The sequence below is a fragment of the Bos mutus genome, chromosome 12 (assembly GCF_027580195.1).
Source record: "Bos mutus isolate GX-2022 chromosome 12, NWIPB_WYAK_1.1, whole genome shotgun sequence".
Taxonomy (NCBI): Eukaryota; Metazoa; Chordata; class Mammalia; order Artiodactyla; family Bovidae; genus Bos; species Bos mutus.
In genome coordinates this window covers 75,010,404-75,031,026 of record NC_091628.1, presented here as the reverse complement: position 1 = coordinate 75,031,026, position 20,623 = coordinate 75,010,404, and the positions used below count along the sequence as shown (strand labels likewise).

The 20,623-nt window shown below is 44.6% G+C and overlaps 1 protein-coding gene across 1 annotated transcript in view; it reads right to left on the bottom strand.

The window, feature by feature from the left end:
• The window catches only part of EFNB2 (ephrin B2), a 48,944-nt gene that overhangs the window by 8,233 nt on the left and 20,088 nt on the right, over positions 1 to 20,623 (bottom strand). The window contains exon 2 of the mRNA XM_070380759.1: positions 14,384 to 14,667. Within this exon, the coding sequence (XP_070236860.1) occupies positions 14,384 to 14,667 (284 nt within the window). The remainder of the gene's footprint in view (positions 1 to 14,383; positions 14,668 to 20,623) is intronic.

Sequence of the window (20,623 nt, the reverse complement as noted above, 5' to 3'; positions counted from 1 at the left end):
TTGTATCGGAGTACAGTCGATTAACAGTGTTGTGGCAGCTTCAGGTGAAGCCCGAAGGGACTCAGCCTTACAGGTATCCATTCTCCCCAAACTCACCTCCCATCCAGGCTGCTGCGTAACCCTGAGCAGCGTTCCCTGAGCTGTACAGTAGGTCCTGACACATAGACGCTATTGATACTCCATTGTACAGCACAGGGGACTCTATACTCAAAGCTCCGTGGTGACCTAGATGGGAAGGAAATCCCAACAAGAGGGGATATACGTGTATGTATAGCTGATTTACTTTGCTGTCCAGTAGAAACTAACACAACTTTGTAAAGCAACTGTACTCCAGCAAAAACTTAAAAAAATAAAAGGGGGCTAAACTTTAAAATACAGTTAAGAGGGAATTCCCTGGCAGTCCAGTGGTTAGGACTTGACATTCTCCTTGATGAGACCCCGAGTTCAATCCCTGGTCAGGGAACTAAGATCCCACAAACCATGCAGCTCGGTCAAAAAAAAAAAAGAATACAGTTATATGTTCCACCACGAAAGGATTTTTGCCTTGAGTTAGGAATGATGTAAGCTGTCTGGGAAAACCCTGTTTTAAGATGTGAGTACCAATGGAAACTTCAGACGGTAAACTTCACAGCAAGTTCAGTTATAAAATAACTCGAGTAACTTCAACTTATTTTATATTTAATCTCACAGTGAAAACTAATGTCTGTGTTCCTCAGGACCTTCTTATCAAGGAATGTAGGGCATGTGGTCCTAATTCTAGAGGTGTCCCCTGCCCTCCCTACGTCCCCAACCTTGAGAAATGGCACAGCTGAAAGTCTTCTGACCTGATGACACCTCATTATTGGCCACGAACTCTGAAATAAAGCCTCAAGATTAATATTCTGATTTCTGCTGCAACAGCTAGTCACCAACAAGCTTTAAAAGGCTTAGTGGCTGACTTTGAAATAGAACAAGTGCTAAGACTTGGGAGTAAAATCTACTTCTACTTCAGGAGACAGTTTTGCAATTATTGTTATTGTTGATTTGAATGTATTGGGAATTTTTAACTGGGAGAAGGTAAAAATAAATTGCTAACCTCATTCTACTTAATTTTTCTTTGCATCTCTCAACCAGCATCATCTAATGCCACCACAATCATAGTATGACTGAACTAAATGGATGAAATTGCATTTAATCATTTACAGAGAAAAAGTAACATTGTTATATCTAAGCTTTTAGTGCCCAGAGTTTTTTCCCCCCTTGACTCAGAGAAAAACTAGATTTTATCGAATCAAAAATTATCAGAAGAGTATCTCTATCTAGTTAGAAAGGAGGGTTCATAAAGATACATGGGCATTTTATAGCCTGCTTTTAAAAGCTTTTGCTTCTGGTATCTAATTGCACCGAGCTATTGTATTGAAATCACTCGCTTGTTCCCCCGGGGCCTGATTTTAAGTGGGTGGAGATCATGGCTCAGCGGCGGAGGAGGGGAATACCCTGAGTTCATATCGCCTAAAAGTTCTCTTCACCTTTGAAAACTGCTCGGTGAACATCTGTACCTGCCCGTGTATTTGTACGCGGACTTAACTGCAGTTTCTCCCTTGCTGCAGGTAGGCAGCGTGCTGGTGATCTGAGTAACAGAGGAGAACCAGTGGGCAAGGCAGACTGCATTTCTGGCTGTGTTTTTGGACTGTGCCCACGGAGAGGAAGTCCTATCACATTCTAATGTGTCTTCACTTGGTGGTTATGGCTCTGCACCCGGGGGAGGGTGAGCTGGAGTCCTGGATCTCTGCTGTTTTTATTTCAGTCTTCCACCTCGGTAACTGGATGGAGAATTAACTGCTGGCTGCGTGCCTACGCATACTTGGGTCAGTCCCATGCACAGAGAGGTCAGCACCAAGAAATTCTACAGAGTGGGCGCCTTCCGACGAAGCACATCCATCATTTTTAGGTTAGGATGGAAAGAATGAAACATCGAGATATCCTATGCAGGGTATGTCATACATTGTGTTTATTTTCATGGCCACACCTCTCAGCTTGTGGGATCTCAGTTCCTTGACCGGGGATCACACCTTCGCCTCTGCAGTGGAAGCACAGCGTCTTAGCCACTGGGCCGCCAGGGAGGCCCTAGACCATTTTAAAATGGAGCTTACTGGGATGGGACTGGGATGGAGTGGGGAGCGGGGAAGAGGGGATTGATGGACATCCCCAAAGCAAATCCTTTTCTCATCAGAGAGATGCACCAAAGAGACAGATAATAAGCATACAGGGTCAGGAAGTGAGAGAGTTCAGTTTTGTAGTAAGAATAAAAACTTTGTGTCCATATAAAACCGCACATGATGTAATTTGCTCTTATTTGGTTATGAAACAAAGAGCATTTTATGAAAATCCTCTGTCGGCATCGTCTTCTTGGGACTAATGGCGAACGCTGTGTCATCTGATGCTGGCCCTGCTAATTTTGGTTTCTTTGGGCAGCCCTTCTACACACGGGTCTCCCGAAACTCAACTCAAGAACTGGAAGAACTTGAAACCTGCTACCTGGCACAGTGAGGAACCGAAAGAAGCAAAACCAAGTGAGAAACTTGAAAAGTAAAGCGGTGTCACTAAAATACATGTGACACGCGGACGGGGCGACGGTTTCCTTCCAGACAGTGGGCAAAACTTTGAGTTTCTAAAAGGAAAAAAAAAAGAACTGAGCTATGTAAGTTGAAAACCAGAAGGCTGAGAAAAGTGTAACTACTTAATATGAACATACAACCCAGGGAGCTAAGATCTACCTATTTCGCGCCCTGACATGAATTCAAATTCAAAACATATGATGTATATTCAAACTATAAAAGACACAGGGATTCAGTTTCTAGAACTCAATGTAGTTAAATGCCTTGGGTATTATCAGAGTTATCCTTTAATATGCCAACTTCGAAGAAAAATTCTAAATATGGAAATGATAACAATCACTAAATGCCAAAAGGAACTTGCCCTTTGCTTTAACTAATAAAACAAAAACATCTGCATAATGTGTCAAAAGGAAGGTGAAAAAAACATCACTTCTAACTTCTTTTTTATATGCTTTCCTCTGTGGTTTTATAGTTAAAGGAATGGCGAATACACCACCATGGTTTTCCAAGGTCCTCACTATTTTTGCTTGGCGCAGTATCAAAAAAAGTTCAGCATTAATTCAAGTCATATGGCATTTCATCCCAGAATGCCTGATCTTAGAGTGAAAGTTTTATAGATATTTCTAAAAGTCTCGATTTGAAGGAAGAAAAATACAAAGGAAGATACAGGATGTGTGCATTTTTCACCCAAGGAAACATTGTTTCAGTAATGATGGGAAGAGTCACTTGAACTTAACCCCACATCATTCTGGGTGTGTTTTGACCTTTTAAAACAGTAAATCAGGTATTTGGAGGTAATAACTGGCTTAGCCCCAGTGACTTCTATACAACACATTTAGTTAGTTTCTCCACTAGACAGAATGATTTGGAAAAATGATTTAAAAACCAGAGTCACAATTTAGCCCCTCCTCCCATATTAAAATACAAGTAAAGATACAAGTAAAGATACCTACTTCGCAGGTAGCGCTAGTGGTAAAGAACCTCCTGGCAATGCAGGAGACTTGAGACGTGGGTTTGATCCCTGGCTCAGGAAGATCCCCTGGAGGAGGAAATGGCAACCCACTCCAGTATTCTTGCCTGGGAAATCCCATGGACAGAGGAGCCTGGCGGGCTATGGTCCATGGGGTCTCAAAGAGTCAGACACGACTGAAGCAACGTAGCATGCATGTATCAACAGATGTGGGTATCCAGTATAAATGAATGCTCTTGCATAAAATGGTATAATTTTATTTTCTCAATTTTAAATGTTCACCATGAACAGAGATAGGATATTCTACTGACAACTCAGTAATGAGAGTTTTGAAAAATGTAACAACCTTGAAACAGTTTAGTGAACTGCTTCTGCTTGTGTGTTCACTAAAAGATTGTATGACATATTACTTTTCTAATATTACTCTTTGGGGAAAGAGGGAAGATGCAAAGATACCACTTAGAACTGAGTCTAAAGGTGCCAACATATGTTATTATATCTCCTACGTCATATGAGACTTGGATGTTGAGAGAACTCAGCCAATCGAGGGAACAGTAATAATTGAAAACAATAAATATGACCATCAGAGCATAAGAGATTTCATCACAGCTTACTCATAAGACCCCTTCACCATGAGGAAGTATATACAAAGTCCAAGGTGGGACAATCACTGAAGATGCTAAAAGCCATAGTCACCTTTGATGAGACAGCCCTGAACAGTCACTGACTACACAAAAAACCAGAGTGGAAGAAAATGGGAAAAGGAGAAGAAGTGAATGTGTGTGTGTAAGCGTGGGTACACATCGCAGGTATATGTCGATGACAGAAATACCTCCCAGGCTCAACGGCTGCTCTGACATTTCGCTGAGAAAGATCAAACAGTCCTGGAAATAAATCACCAGTCCCCTCTTTTTACAAGAGGCAGGCTTAAATACATGGGGTCCTTTATGAGTGGCTTACTTTATTTTCCTCAAAATATGGCTTGCAACACCTTGATGTCTTGATTTTTCATAAATTCTGTTGTGGGAAAGCATTCCTTTCAGAGTCTAAAATTTTATTGCTCCAAGTGATAATGATTTATGCAGGTAGGATCTCTCATTAGGCAAAACAAAAATTTCAACAGGATTTTTTAAAAAAAGAAAAAGCTTTGCATCAAGTGTGCTTTAAGAGAGTGTCACAATGATTCAGAATTGAAAGAATGTGATCGCTAACAGTAAAAGAATAATCACCTTCTACATGCGACAGTCAACCTTAATATGGGCCAAAATCTACTTCAACAGAGGAATCACATTTTAAAAATAGGGTGCCAACTCCCTGGTGGCCTAGTGGTTAGTTAGGATTGCAGACTCTCATTGCCATGGCTGTGGTTCAAAAAAAAAATTAGGGGGCCAGATGATCACTTCAATAGAATGACCAAACTCACATTAAAAAAAGAATGAGGTCAGAGTTCTAAAGATAAAACATAATGCCCTATTGTCTATATTAGCTTTGCTTTGGCATTCTGAATTTTTTTTTTTATAAAAATGAGACTTTCCAGTCAAGAGAGAGTGATAATATCTAATAAAAACATTTTGGCCACGAAGAAGCGTGTGTTTGGCGAATTATTTCCAGCACACGATTTCTAGACCACTCCTGAGTGTTTAACGGTCTTCATTATTAAAATATCTTTGTGGAGATGTGGAAACCTCTAGATAGTGAAGGGTCAGAGTAAAAAGTTCATGGTGGGGCAGGCACAGCCCACAAGCCTCCTGCTCGTCCCTAATCACAGGCAATGATATTAATGACCCAGTAATTGGGAGACTGCGGCACTGAAGTGGAAAACTTCCATCTGAGGCAGAGTTCATCTCTGGGTGGTAGGGCTTCACCAGAGACTGAATTAATGCTTGCTGACAGTTTAGAACATAACACTGCAGATGAGAAAATGCATAAAAGCTCAGACGGACATGATGTTATTTGCTTTGACCGCCTAGAGACCAGCAGGAACCCCGATAAAGTGCCCTGTCTGAATCTGCCCTACACGTGAACCTAATTCCATTCAGGGGACACGTCCTAGACTCCAAGAAGCCACATTTCCCACATGTTTGCGTCCTTAACTTCCTGGTTTAACATCAGGAACGATGACACTGGGTTACTCCACCAAGGCAAAAAGCCATTTGCAAAGCAAGACGGTCTTTAACGACACACAGCCCGGCTCCTCTGTGAAGCGGTCAACTGTGCTCCTGCCAGAGGTTCTGCCTGCCCACCCCCTCCATCCATCCCTCCCTCCATCCCTTCCTCCATCCATCCATCCACCTACCCACCCACCCATCCACCCCTCCGTCCACCCACCCATCCATCCCTCCCTCCATCCCTTCCTCCATCCATCCATCCACCTACCCACCCACCCACCCACCCCTCCATCCACCCACCCATCCATCCCTCCCTCCATCCCTTCCTCCATCCATCCATCCACCTACCCACCCACCCACCCACCCCTCCATCCACCCATCCATCCATCCCTCCCTCCATCCCTTCCTCCATCCATCCATCCACCTACCCACCCACCCATCCACCCCTCCATCCACCCCTCCATCCATCCCTCCCTCCATCCCTTCCTCCATCCATCCATCCACCTACCCACCCACCCACCCACCCCTCCATCCACCCCCTCCATCCATCCCCCCTCCATCCCTTCCTCCATCCATCCATCCACCTACCCACCCACCCACCCACCCCTCCATCCACCCACCCATCCATCCCTCCTCCATCCCTTCCTCCATCCATCCATCCACCTACCCACCCACCCATCCACCCCTCCATCCACCCCTCCATCCATCCCTCCCTCCATCCCTTCCTCCATCCATCCATCCACCTACCCACCCCTCCATCCACCCCTCCATCCATCCCTTGCTCCATCCCTTCCTCCATCCATCCATCCACCTACCCACCCACCCCTCCACCCCTCCATCCACCCCTCCATCCATCCCCCCCATCCATCCCTCCCTCCATCCATCCATCCACCTACCCACCCACCCCTCCACCCCTCCATCCACCCCTCCATCCACCCCTCCATCCATCCCTTGCTCCATCCATTCATCCACCCATCCATCCACCCATCCATTCCTCCACCCCTCTCTCCATCCATTTCTCTATCCATCCCTCCATGCCTCCATCCATCCCTCCATCCACACAAACTGTACGCTTGTACTTGGCTAAGAAAATTTGAAGTCTCTTATTACCTCTTGTGTACACTTGAGAGATTCTTTATTATTTTTAATTTTACTATTAGCCACTTCTCACTGACAGGCAAAGTACACCGCACCCTTGAACAACGTGAGGGTTCGAGGTCCCAACCCCCAAGCAGTAGAGTTTACGGTGGGCCCTCCATACCCGTGGTTCTTCCATATCTTTGAATTCAACCAACAGCAGATCCTAAGGTGCTGGAATAGCTACTACTGAAAAAATCTGCATGTAAGTGGATCCAACCTGTTCATCCCGTGCTGTTCAAGGGTCAACTGTACTTGATAAAACACAAAGCTCCGTCTTACTGGAGAAATGGAACTGACTGATAGTAGCTCTAAAAAGAAAAATGAAAATTCTGAAGATCTGACAAATTGCCACTACCACCACGGTTAACCAGTGGCCTTTTCTCCTTTCCTACTGCTCTACAGAATTTTCGTAGGTCAATTTCAGGGCATATGATTGAAGCTAGCCATCACTGTGATTATGCTTAGTCGCTCAGTTGTGTCTGACTCTTTGGGACTGTAACCCACCAGGCTCCTCTGTTCATGGGGATTCTCCAGGCAAAAATACTGGAGTGGGTAGCCATTCCCTTCTCCAAAGATCTTCCCAACCCAGGGATGGAACCCGGGTCTCCTGCATTGCAGGCAGATTCTTTACCATCTGAGCCACCAGGGAAGCCTGAGGGTAGTTGCACATTTACACAACACAGGCCAGCACCTCTGGTCCGACACGTCTGATCCAAGCACAGAGGTCTCTGGGTATCCGTGGTGAGCACCCCTGCTTGGGCGTCTGGGTATCCATGCCTGCTACTGCTATGCATGCACTCTGTATGTACATACGCTCTCTCTGCTGTCACTGTGTATGTGACACGTGTGTCCCGGTATGTAGGACGCTCTGGCTGTAGACTGTCTTTCCTCTCCATCTGTACGCAGGTATGTGCCTGACAACCCCGAGGAGCACTGTCACCATCTAACGATGCTGGTCCAAGGGGCTGAAAGCCCTGGTCTCAGTTTCGCCCCTGACGCTGCAGGGCCGTGTGAACTGCACTAAACCACACACACGTCCTAAGTTTCTGTTTTCTCACGGTGATCAAAATTCCTGTCACCTGTGTTTTGAGACTGCACAGTGACAGAGTGTGTGAGGCCATCACACTTTCTTGTAAGTGATCAAACACCAGAGCCTGAGATTTCAATCAGGAACAAACCCGGGACTCTTAAGAATGATATAAATAAGTTCTTGCCAAGTAATCTTTTCATGTCTGTCTAATGCCTCCTGGCTATTTCTTGAAGTACTTTATTTTGCTTTAAATTTTGATTTTCATGATAAATATTTAAAGGCTATTAAGAAAGAAATGCGTCCTCATGCTTCCACAGAGTCTCCAGGACTGTTCAATTATTTACAAGTCTAAGTAAACTTTGCAAAAGCTATAAATACAGGTGCTAGGGAAATTAAGATGTAATTTATGAAACAGTAAAGGCAGTTTTATTCTGAGCAATTCCTAAATAATTCTTTTTTTCCAAGGAATTGCCTTCACTCCTCATGTATTCTTATTTTACATGAGAGGCTTTTAGTCTCTCCCCATTGCTTTAAGGACCAGAGTCATCTTGTCCGTTCATAGGTTATTTTCGGAAAAAGGAATGGTGCTCAGAGGACAATCTCTGTCTAGCTTTAAATAAGATAAGCTGTCACTACCGCCTAGGTGACGCCATTGAACATGAACAGAGTCTCAACCTACAATAGCCTAATCCTCCTAAATCCCAAGAGATACGGGATAAATACCCCAATGGCCATGACTCCATCAGACCTGCAAGCCAGGCATTTCCCAGCACAAGCTCCAATGAAGCAGAAGTTGAGATTTTATTCCTGAAATTATAAAGAATTTAAGCTTTATTCATATTAAATTGAACAAGGAGTCTTACTGATGTACTCCGCGAGAGTGCATCCAATACGGTCATAAAAGGATTTTATGTTACGTTAAAAATAACAGAAACGATGCTCTCATGGTCAGACCATGACCATGTGAAAGGAAGTATGGTCTCAGTTCGTCTCAGTGATGAGGCAACCGTGATGACTACGTTTTCTCTAGAAGAACATGTATACCACGTTGGGATGCTGTGGAAATGATCAATAAATACAGCATCTCCTTTGTGTAACAGGGAATAGAGAAACGGACCTGGCAAGGCTGGTGAGATGCTAAGTGGGAGATGATTATACGTGTAGAAGACTCCGCCCAGTCTGTCTCTTTTGGGTCTTACAGAGGATCTGCTAACAAGCTTGGGCAGTTCCTCCGACACAAAGATCCATAAATGCATGTTTCTCAGTAAGGAAAGCCCAAGGACAAAAGAACTTTTATAACACTCCAAGAAGACAAAAAAGAGGGAAGGTCTTATAATTAAGTTATGCAGCATTACTGAAACTTGTAAAGTCTCTGGAGTTTCATTTTGTGGATGGTTTTTCAAATAAATGACACTTTTGGAGTGCATCCTCCCCGTCTGCCAGCTCACAGGAGCGCACAGGCTTGCCTTTAATCTCCTGCCTCTCACATCCCTCCGCCCCCTGCCTCTCCCCTAGAGACCCCCAGCTGTGCTTACTTGGGGGCCCGCCATGGTAAGCACTTCACATACAGCACCCCACTTAAAGGCACATCATCCCCAGCTGACAGACAGGGGCCTGAGGCAGGGACTGGTTCAGTTCCTTGTTGAGGGGCATTCGAGAACCCAGCTGTGCCTGACTCCCAAGCTCCCAACTGGGTTTTCCCAGGTGGCTCAGTGGTCAAGAACCCGCCTGCCAAGGCAGGAGATGCAGGTTCAATCCCTGGATTGGGAGGATCCCCCAGGAGAAGGAAATGGCAACCCACTCCAGTATCCTTGCCTGGAGAATCCAATAGACAGAGGAGCCTGGGGGGCTACAGTCCACAGGGTTGCAAAGAGTCGACGAGCATTCTATGATGAAGCCAATCAGTTCAGTTCAGTCGCTCAGTCGTGTCCAACTCTTTGCGACCCCGTGGACTGCACACCAGTCTATGAAGCCAGGAGTTCTAAGTTAAAAATAAAAATGCATTTAATTCTTGAGTTTATATGCAAGGTAATTCTATGCCAGGTATCAGACATAAATCCTTACCCCAAAGTCGGATAAGTGACAGGTTCATACTGTCATACTCTTGAACTTGATAATGTTCCGTGAGGGAAATACAGCTTTTGCCACCTTTATCATGTAAATAACTCATCAACTAAAGCCCATAATCAACTGCAGAGACCACACATATATTCTAAAATAAATCTATGTGTAGAAGGACATCTGAAACTTCCCATAATGATTTTGCTAGGGAAAGGGCTTATAGTACATTCAGCATATTTTATTTTTCGTTTATGTATATGTATCCTTAATCTTTTGGCCACACCACTCAGCAGGGAGGATCTTAGTTTCCCGACCAGGGATCGAACCTGCACCCCCTCCACTGGCAGCATGAAATCTAACCCCCGGACCACCAGGGAAGTCTCTATTCAGTATATTTAGTGCCACTTGCTACACTTACTCCCAGAAATAAGGAAACCCAAAACCAAAAACAAAAAGGAAAACACTCCACAAAAATACAGGAATGGAATCTGCTGTTCTGTTTTGATTCTTTAAGAATGGTGTTTCCTTATATTTGTGTGCAAACATTTTAATTTATTTTGCAATTTTGCTCAGAAGTGGAGCTTATGCCTAAAAAATAGCAAAGCTGACTGAGGAGCTTTCCAATTTTATATGCTCTGATAACATTAAAAAAAAATTGTTTTGGAGAATGAAACCCATGATGGGCCTATGAAATGGTGACTCATTCAAATTCATTCAGCGTTTCTCAGGGAAGACTTTCCCGAGGGGTGGCTTTCCGAAGGACCACTGTGAACACAGCAGGGTGGAGTTACAGAACAGCGTTTAATCAATCAAACAATCGTTAGAAATGATGCCTTTTAAACTGTTCCACAAATCCACATCTTGGCTATGCGTTTGCGGTAAAAGAACGTACCAACCACTCAAGGGTAAATTGGGAGGTGCCCTGGGCGGATGGTGTTCCTCCTAACAGCTGGGCTGTGGGCATGGTTCACTTAAAAATTATCCACACAAGGGCATTCATTGTCACTGTCTATGACTCACAGGGTTTTGGTAGTGTGATGAAAACCTCTTTGCAGGTATTTTGCAAGATTTTACGCTGTGGCTGGCTGACCAACCCAAGGGACCTTCCTGAGGGTTAATACTGCAAAGGGCCTCCACACCAAAACTACTGATTCATTCAGCTCTGAATTACTAATTCCCCCCCTTTTTTTTTAACTTTTCAAATCCTTCAGCCATTTATTTATTCTTCTCTTTTCATGAATAACTATTGATAAAAAATAAAAACAAATACATAAATAAATAACTCTTAAGCACCAACTATGCAGCCCATACCATGCTTAGGTCTAGAAATATCCTGGTTAACAAGCCCACAAAAGCTGAATCTCTGCTGTGGAAGGCACAGATAATACAAAGTGAAAGTGTTAGTCGCTCAGTCATGTCCGACTCTTTGCAACCCCACGGACTGTAGCCCCCCAGGCTGCTCTGTGGGATTTCTCAGGCAAGAATACTGGAGTGGGGTGCCATTCCCTTTTTCAGGGGATCTTCCTGACCCAGGGATTGAATCCCAGTTTTCTGCATTGCAGGCAGATTCTTTACCATCTGAGTCACCAGGGAAGCCCCAGAGATAATGCAAGTGAGTTATTTAACAATTCCAAAGAAATCAGTGACAATGACTCCCAATTTGATATTTGGAAGCAAGCAAATCCTTCTGGGTTATCACTTCTAAAAAGAAACTGGAAACCAAGCATAAATTTGACACAAATAAGGCTGAGGACACAGTTAGGAATGCTTGCCTAGTATTCACTGGAGTGTTTTTCTGAGACTGGGCTTCCTTTGACAATGGGTCACTTCAGAACAGAGAGTTATTTTATAAACTTTTTAAAAAAATGTAAAGATATGATAAAAAAAAAAAAACCTGTAGCTTATATAAAATGTTTGTCTTTGAGGCAATTAAGAATCAGAATATAATGAAAAACAGACCAAACGGCTGCAATATCCTCACCTTTGGAAGATTTAAGATTAGGAGATTTTATTATGCAAATTAAACCCAGGGTTAATGACTGGCTCAGGTCACTGGAAAAAGTCAGTTCTCAACATGAGGAAAACCCGTATATATAATTTTGCCCCACGCCAAAGCAAACAATCATCTAGGAGAAAAACTAATTAGGTGAACACCATTGTCATGTCCTTTCTTAGGGGAGCTCAGCGGATACTTGGTAGGTTTAAAAATACATTCCCAATTAAAAGTTAATATTGACTTCTAAAACTTAAAAAAAGTGTGATGCCTGTGTTATAAACCTGTTAATACTACAAATCAGTGTCTTTAAAGAGTTTACGGTGGCTCCTGTCCATTCAATTGGAGAAGAGCCACCCTGACAAGAGACTCTAGACTAGACGTATGCATCCAGCCATAAATGGTTTGGAACTGGAGACTTGCACCGTTAGCTGGAATAAGAACAATAAAATAATAAAAGCCGTTTCCTACAGAAGACATCAAAATTCAAAGAAATAAAGTAACTTCTCATTAAGTTTAGGCAGCAGGACTAGAACCCAGGTCTCAGGGCTCCTGGCATCAGTTCACCTAGGGAACGACCCAACACCAATTGCAATTCGGTCCCCTGGCAACTGGGACTGTTCCTCTCGGGGGGTTGTGAACAACTGCTCCAATTCGGTCCCCTGGCAACTGGGACTGTTCCTCTCTGGGGGTTGTGAACGACTGTTCCAATTCGGTCCCCTGGCAACTGGGACTGTCCCTCTCTGGGGGTTGTGAACAACTGCTCCAAGTGTCACTTCTGTTCTTCCTACCCACGGAAAGAAACCAGGATACAGTAATGATGCTGACTGGACTAATACTCTTAGTTATGAAGGTGCCTACTAGCTGGATGCAAGGATGTGGAGTTAAACTCATGTAATATACATTGTCGGGCTTCCTGATGGCTCAGAGGTAAAGAATCCGCCTGCAGTACAGGAGACCCAGGTTCCATCCCTGGGTCAGGAAGGTCCCTGGGAAAAAGAAGCAGCAACCCACTCCAATATTCCTGCCTGGCAAATTCCATGGACAGAGGAGCCTGGAGAGCTATAGTTCATGGGGTCGCAAAAGAGTCAGACATGACTTAGAGACTAAACGACAAGAAATCTTATTTTAAAAAGTCTTTTTTTTTTTTTTTTTAAAGACACTGATGGACTTCCAAAAGCTTAAGATTTCCATTTATTTTACCTAATGACTATTTTACATTTTCAAAGATTTCCCTCTTATTTCATACATATTACCACCCCATCTGCTTGTCCCATCCCTCAAAAACACTTTTCCTTCCATTGTATGATCACTCTGCTTTTAAATCTGTAATTCACCACTTTCCCTTTTTCTTTGTTACTTATTCTCCCTAAGCCACTCTCTGCATTATGCTGGTTTAAAAATAGGCTTTCCGTCGCTGTGGCATTTCAGGTTCACGGCAAAGGACAAGGATTAGACGGTTATGACCGTCTTTGTTTTAATTACTAATGACTGTAATAAAAAAACAGAAAACAATACATTATTGAGTACTTCATATGTAGTCAATGAATTGTTGATTTTACAGTTTCTCAAGAGCAGCCAAGAGAGTTTCAGTCTGATCCCCCAGAGACGGTCTCCCAGCAGGCAGCAGCTCAGCGCCCCTGACAAAGTGGAGCCCAGCATGACGACTGAGTGGAGACTCCCAAAGAAACCGAGGAAAACGGCTGTGCTGCTTGCCTGATGTGTCAGCTGTCCTGGGCACCCAGACTGGGCGCTGACATACCCCAGGCCTGGAACAACCTAACTCCTGTACCTACTAGGCACAGCCTGCCTCACTGGATTTCACAGCCTCAGGAGTGAACAGCAGGAGCTCAGATAGACCCCAAGAGGTACACAGGATGTGTCAAATTAATTATATGGGGAGAAAAAAAAGAAATTCATTGAAAAAACCTAACTTCATTCTTATTCTTCCAAAGCCGGTTTCAGCCTGCCCACGTATGACAGTGGTTGCCTGGAGCGCCCATCCTTTGACCTGCACGCTCCCTGAGGAATGGATACCATTTTATCATCTTGCTCACTGCTGAAGCCTTAGCACTGATGCACAGTTTCTGCCACAGAGTAAACACGAAATGAATGGATGGATGGATGGATGGATGGATGAAGATAAAAGTCATCGCACAAGATTCACCTATCAAAATCTCACCAATGTTTCTTAAAAATGGTTTTGTCAGTAGAGATGCTGAGTATATTCAAATATATCCACTTATTTCAATGCTACAAAAATTCTAGGAGGCTCTTTCTCTTTAGGTATTTATATTAATGCGTATTACTAGTACAGGGTCCTTCATTCAATTAAGGCTTCTTTTAAAAAAAAATGAACAATTTTCAGCAAAGATTCCCACCAAATTATTTGCCACAGTAATAATTTTAAGGAAACAAAAATGGATACAAACCTATTTAGCTTATCCTAATTTCTATAAAATAAATGAATAGAATTATACTTACATATAATGTAATAATCTCTGTTCTTCTGAAATTCTAGACCCCAGAGGTTAGGGCTGAATTCTTGGAACTTGATAGTGAACTTTACATCTTGATCTGGTCTGGCACAGTTGAGAAGAGGGGTATTTTCCTTCTTAATAGTGCATCTGTCTGCTTGGTCTTTGTCCACCATATAAACTTTATAATATTCATACTGGCCAACAGTTTTAGAGTCCACCTTGGGGCAAATAATATCCAATTTGTCTCCTATCTGTGGGTATAGTACCAGTCCTTGTCCAGGTAGAAATCTACAAGCATAAAAGAAAAGGTACCATTGAGTTTATTTTAAAAAATTAACCGTGTTAATGATAATGACAGTATAGTCAGACAACATCAAGAATTCCAAACTGCAATTTCATAGTTCCACACTTTTATTGATCAACAGTATCTGAGTTCACTTTGCCGACAAAAGTCCGTATAGTCAAAGCTATAGCTTTTCCAGTAGTCATGTCCGGATGTGAGAGTTGGACCATAAAGAAGACTGAGTGATGAAGAACTGATGCTTTCAAACTGTGCTGCTGGAGAAGGCTCTTGAGAGTCCTTTGGACAGCAAGGAGATCCAACCAGTCCATCCTAAAGGAAATCAACCCTGAATATCATTGGAAAGACTGATGCTGAAGCTCCAATACTTAGGCCACCTGATGCAGAGAGCAGACTCATTGTAAAAGACCCTGATGCTGGGAAAGATTGAGGGTAGGAGAAGAAGGGGATGACAGAGGATGAGATGGTTGGATGGCATCACTGGCTCAATGGACATGAGTTTGAGTAAACTCCGGGAGATGGTGATGGACACGGAGGCCTGGCGTGCACAGAGAGTGGGACACCACTGAGCGACAACTGCCTGAGTTCAGATCAGCAGGGGATGCATGTATTTAGGAACTAAGCTTTAAAGAAAAAAGAAAGAAACAGAAAGAAACCACACGCTTATCTTTGCGCAGTAGGATCAAGTCGCCCTGCTGATAGTCCTTTCCCACCCCCTCACTTGTAACATCTCAGGGCTCCTTTGTGTGGCTTCACAATGCCTTTTCCTTGATGGTGAGTCAGACCTTCCCACTTGTTTGTTATTTTTTAACCATTGGCAGCCTCCGTTTATTGGGCACGCCACAGAAAGACGCCTCAATTCCAGGGGATGGTGGATGCAACTAAGACTTTGTTGTCCTGCTAGCTTCCATTTGCTGTTGATGCTAATTAACAGACAAGTTTCATCAAGAATGTTTCAAATTACTTATCATAATTAGTCAGTCACTGATCAAACAATGGCTCCTTTATTACCCTGAACAAAAGGAACGTCTTACAAACCCATAAAAAGTTAACCAGAAATAATTAGTTGGAGGATTGATTCAGCTGCAAGATGAAAAGTCCCCAGCTCAGGAGGACAGCGTCTACCGTCCTGGCCCCACAAACCATTTTCCCCCTCCCTTGAGATATATTTGCTTCAATTAATTCTTAGGTGCAGATCTTTAGAACCCAAACTCCTGATACACTATCCCCATGATGCTTACCGCTAACAGCCTCCCTCCTCCCCATTCTTTCTTCCCAGCCCTGCTGCTGAAAGATCTTTCCTATCAGGGAGCTCCTCTGAGAACCTGAAACAAGGGCTTCTCAGTGAACATCCTTCTACAAGTGCTAACATTAAAAACACACTTAGGAAGCCCATCTCATTCCTTTCAAGGAAACCAAGCCTGCAGGCTCATTCAAGTATTAAAGTCTGAGAACAAAGCGTCAAGTCTGATGCAACGTTTACTGAACCAGGGAAGGCCACCAGCCATGACCATGAATGGGACATAATTCACTGAGAGAGAGAGAAACCAGGGGGAATGAGGCGTCCCCAGTTTCAAATCGATACTGAAGGAACAGATGATGATGTGTGCTAATGAGCGGTATGAGTTTTTCTGAAACGTGCACGAGGTTGATTATAGCGCATCACAGAACAAAAACTAGATAGCAGAACTAGATCGCAGATTTATGTGAAAAATCAATATTCCTGTGTCAGAAAAAAAAAAAAAAAAAGGCAAGTTGCACACGATGGCTTGTCACTTTTCCCTAGGATGTGCCTTTCTACAATCCCAAAGAGAGGGTGGCCCCCTTTCTTTCTTATATTGTCTTAACTGAGATTCCTAAAGCAGGGATACATGACACTTTTTTTAAGTTAGGAAAGAAAGAACAGTGGATGAGAACCACCTGACAAAAATCTTTCCTTGAAGCAGAACTCAGAATGAATGACAAGTCTCAGACAACCATGCTGTGCACCCTTGAAGAATTCTCTAGAACTGTTGCAAATGTAGAGCACCACTGCGTAGGAGCTTCTCGGGGAACCTCTGGGCCATTTCTGCAGTTTTCTGGAAAGCTGCTTGGAAAACTGGACTCCAGAGGACAGCAGGCCTCCGGCGCTCTCTCTCCACCCCGAGGGTCAGTGGTCCCCGTCTTTTCTGTGGCTAAAACCCGGCTCTGGCTTCTGGTGGACAGACTGAAGGGCAGAATCTGAATGTCTGAGGCTTTTTTAGTCTTTTCTAAGTGATGCTGCCGCGGTTGGGAAGCGGGGGCAGGGAGACTGACAGTCCATACACATGAGATACAGCGAGTGTTAATGCTGCTCACCTTCCGACACATCATTTTCCTCATGTCTTATCCCTGGACCTTCTTAGGAAATCTTCACTGCATCTGAGAACCAAGGGGGGGGACTCCTGCCTGGGGTTTCCCACCCCTCTCCAAACACCTTCTCCCCTAAACGTGCTCCGAGAGCAGCCGGCACACCGTGGGCACCTGTGTTAGCTGGAGTGAAATCTGTAGCCTGGATGCCCAGACCTGCCTCCTTTCAGCTCTGACCTCCACGCTGAGCGACCTTCACCCTGGACCACCAGGCTCCGGACCTCAGGATCCTGAGACAGACAGACCCATGCTCTTGCCCATCCACTCAGTTCCTTTAAGACATCAGGCCCATCCCCACCCGAAAGCCATGTATCATCTCTGCACATCTCCACGCTCTCCCACATCATGCCTACGTCTCAGGTTTGGCTCACCATGCTCTTTCTTCATTCAAGATGCTACCCAGATCCTGTTTCCCTCACGAAGATTTTTTTTTTCCTGTATAACCAAAGACTCGCTGGTGGTTCCCTCTCCACCCCCGTGAGCCCCTCCTCGTGACTCTCTCTTCACTCACCAAATCCAAGTTCCAGTTTCTGCTGGAGCTGATGGGGTGAAGTCAAGAACACAGGACACATGAACTGGTTTAGCTACAAGCATCTCCATGTTTCAGACCAGATTCTCAGGAGGTACCGATTATATTGGCTAAGTCGCTTTAGTCGTGTCCGACTCTTTGTGATCCCATGTAGCCCGCCAGGCTCCTCTGTCCATGGGATTCTCTGGGCAAGAATACTGGAGTGGGTTGCCTTTTCCTTCTCCAGGGCATCTTCCTGACCCAGGGATCAAATCCTCATCTCTCACGTCTCCTGCATTGGCAGGCTGGTAATGGTCAATGACAGGGGAGCCATGTCTGGGGAGGAGTTAACCCAGGGGATGCTTTTTGAGAGGGAGGAATCTCAACTGCAATAAGCATATTGGATGCACTTACAAAAAGTAAATCCTGATGAAACCCACTATTCCTAATGCTTGCAAAAGCATCAATTCACTTTTCAGAAGGCATTGTGGCAGAAAGTCAGGCAAGGATTTGCTCCTTCACTCTGAAAACTGGTTTCAAGGGTTCCTAAAAAAAATTATTCCTTCTTTAAATCCATACAACAGGACCCGACACTTGAGCACTTTAGAGGTTGATTTTTTTTTACCTACCCTGCTTATTTAACTTATATGCAGAGTACATCATGAGAAACGCTGGGCTGGAAGAAGCACAAGCCGGAATCAAGCTTGCAGGGAGAAATATCAATCACCTCAGATATGCAGATGACACCACCCTTATGGCAGAAAGTGAAGAAGAACTAAAAAGCCTCTTGATGAAAGTAAAAGAGGAGAGTGAAAAAGTTGGCTTAAAGCTCAACATTCGGAAAACGAAGATCATGGCATCTGGTCCCATCACTTCATGGGAAATGATGGGGAAACAGTGGAAACAGGGTCAGACTTTATTTCTGGGGGCTCCAAAATCACGGCAGATGGTGACTGCAGCCATGAAATTAAAAGACGCTTACTCCTTGGAAGGAGGATTATGACCTACCTAGATAGCATATTCAAAAGCAGAGACATTACTTTGCCAAAAAAGGTCCGTCTAGTCAAGGCTGTGGTTTTTCCTGTGGTCATGTATGGATGTGAGAGTTGGACTGTGAAGAAGGCTGAGTGCTGAAGAATTGATGCTTTTGAACTGTGGTGTTGGAGAAGACTCTTGAGAGTCCCTTGGACTGCAAGGAGATCCAACCAGTCCATTCTGAAGGAGATCAGCCCTGGGATTTCTCTGGAGGGAATGATGCTGAAGCTGAAACTCCAGTACTTTGGCCACCTCATGCAAAGAGTTGACTCATTGGAAAAGACTCTGATGCTGGGAGGGATTGGGGGCAAGAGGAGAAGGGGACGACAGAGGATGAGATGGCTGGATGGCATCACCGACTCGATGGACATGAGTCTGAGTGAACTCCAGGAGCTGGTGATGGACAGGGAGGCCTGGCGTGCTGTGATTCATGGGGTAGCAAAGAGTCGGACGTGACTGAGCGACTGAACTGACTGACTGACTATACAGGTATATAGAACAGATATACCAGCGCTCAGCACACTCATTTCTTTAATTGATGAGCGATTAGGGTTTCTCAGTGGACAAATGATTCGGGCTGAATTTCCTGCACACGTTACCACTAAGTGCATTAAGCCCAGAAATTCCTTTGCCTCCCAGGAGACTTCACGGTTGTTGTTTTTTAATTGAGATATAGTTGATTTATGATATTATATTACTTCCAGGTGCAACTACCTTGTGATTCAAAACGTGCATGGTTCTCCTCCATTTACAATTATTATGAAATATTGATTACAGTCCTGTGCTGTACAATGTACCCCTGTAGCTTATTTATTTTATACACAGTGGCTTGTGGCTCTTAATTCTCTGCCCCTCCCACCTTCCTTTGCCCGCCCCCCTCAATTAATAACCACTGGTTTGTTCTCCATATCTGTAAACTTTTCTTTTTGGTTACAATCACTAGTTTGGTTTTTAGATTCCACACGTAAGGGATCACAAACTGTACCTGTCTCCGGCTCACTTACTAAGCAGGCAGGATGCCCTTCAGGTCTATCCAAGCACCTTCACCGTCTCTAAGGCAACAGGGAGCAAGCAGAGTCAAGTGAGGGTAACGACCGAGACGCCTGCATCTCCATCAGAGACGCTATGATGACAGAAAGTAGGACCCGGATGTCAGGACTTTACAATCCGGCTTCCTGAGGGCAGGCAGCTCCCAGGTGTGGCTGACAACACAGAGCATCCAAGTGCTAACATCTGGTAGATGCTTAAAGAACCAGCGGCAGCTAAGACACACACAATAAATTTAAGTCAAATCTAGTGCCATGAACTAGCTGCAGATGGCAGGCACGGAAGGGATTCTGAAGAAAGGAGGAGCTGGAGCTGGGATGGGGCTGGGGGAGGTGGGCGGGAGGGTGGTGGTGCTGAGAACCGAGCGAACCACCCCAGCAGGTTGTGTCTCTGGACACTCAGGGGCGCTGCAGGTGGAGTTCTGGATTCGTTCTCCCCAGAGTCATGGGTATCGGCAGTTTCCTGCAACCCTTCCCTGGTTACAATGCAAAGCCGTGCGCCACCCCCAGAAGCGAGGCTGCTTTTGAGCACTGACTCTTCCGTAAGTGAGCACTGATCATAGCACCCTCCACCACGGTCTCCATTCAGTCCCCGCACACGGACCTGACACAGACCAGATGAGGACACGCGTGCCGCACTCGAGATGTGACAGGAAAAGCCCCCGCCCTGCACACTTCTCAGCTCTGGCTGCACTGCCTTAAAGCGTAAATCAGGTTTGGGGAAATGCAGCTTTCTCTCAATTGAGCTTTTCATAGAAAAGCCACACAGTTAAAGGCAAATCAAGAGAAAGAAAGTCAATCCACGTGCATGCCTCTGCCCAGGCGTCAGAGACCAGGGTCCGTAGCAGACTGATGGATCCACCTTCGTGTCCATCTCAAGCTGTGTCCAGGGAGCCAAGGACCAAAGGGTGAGGGGAAAAATGGACCAGACGTGCAACTTGTGTTTTCAGTGTAATGTTACAGAGC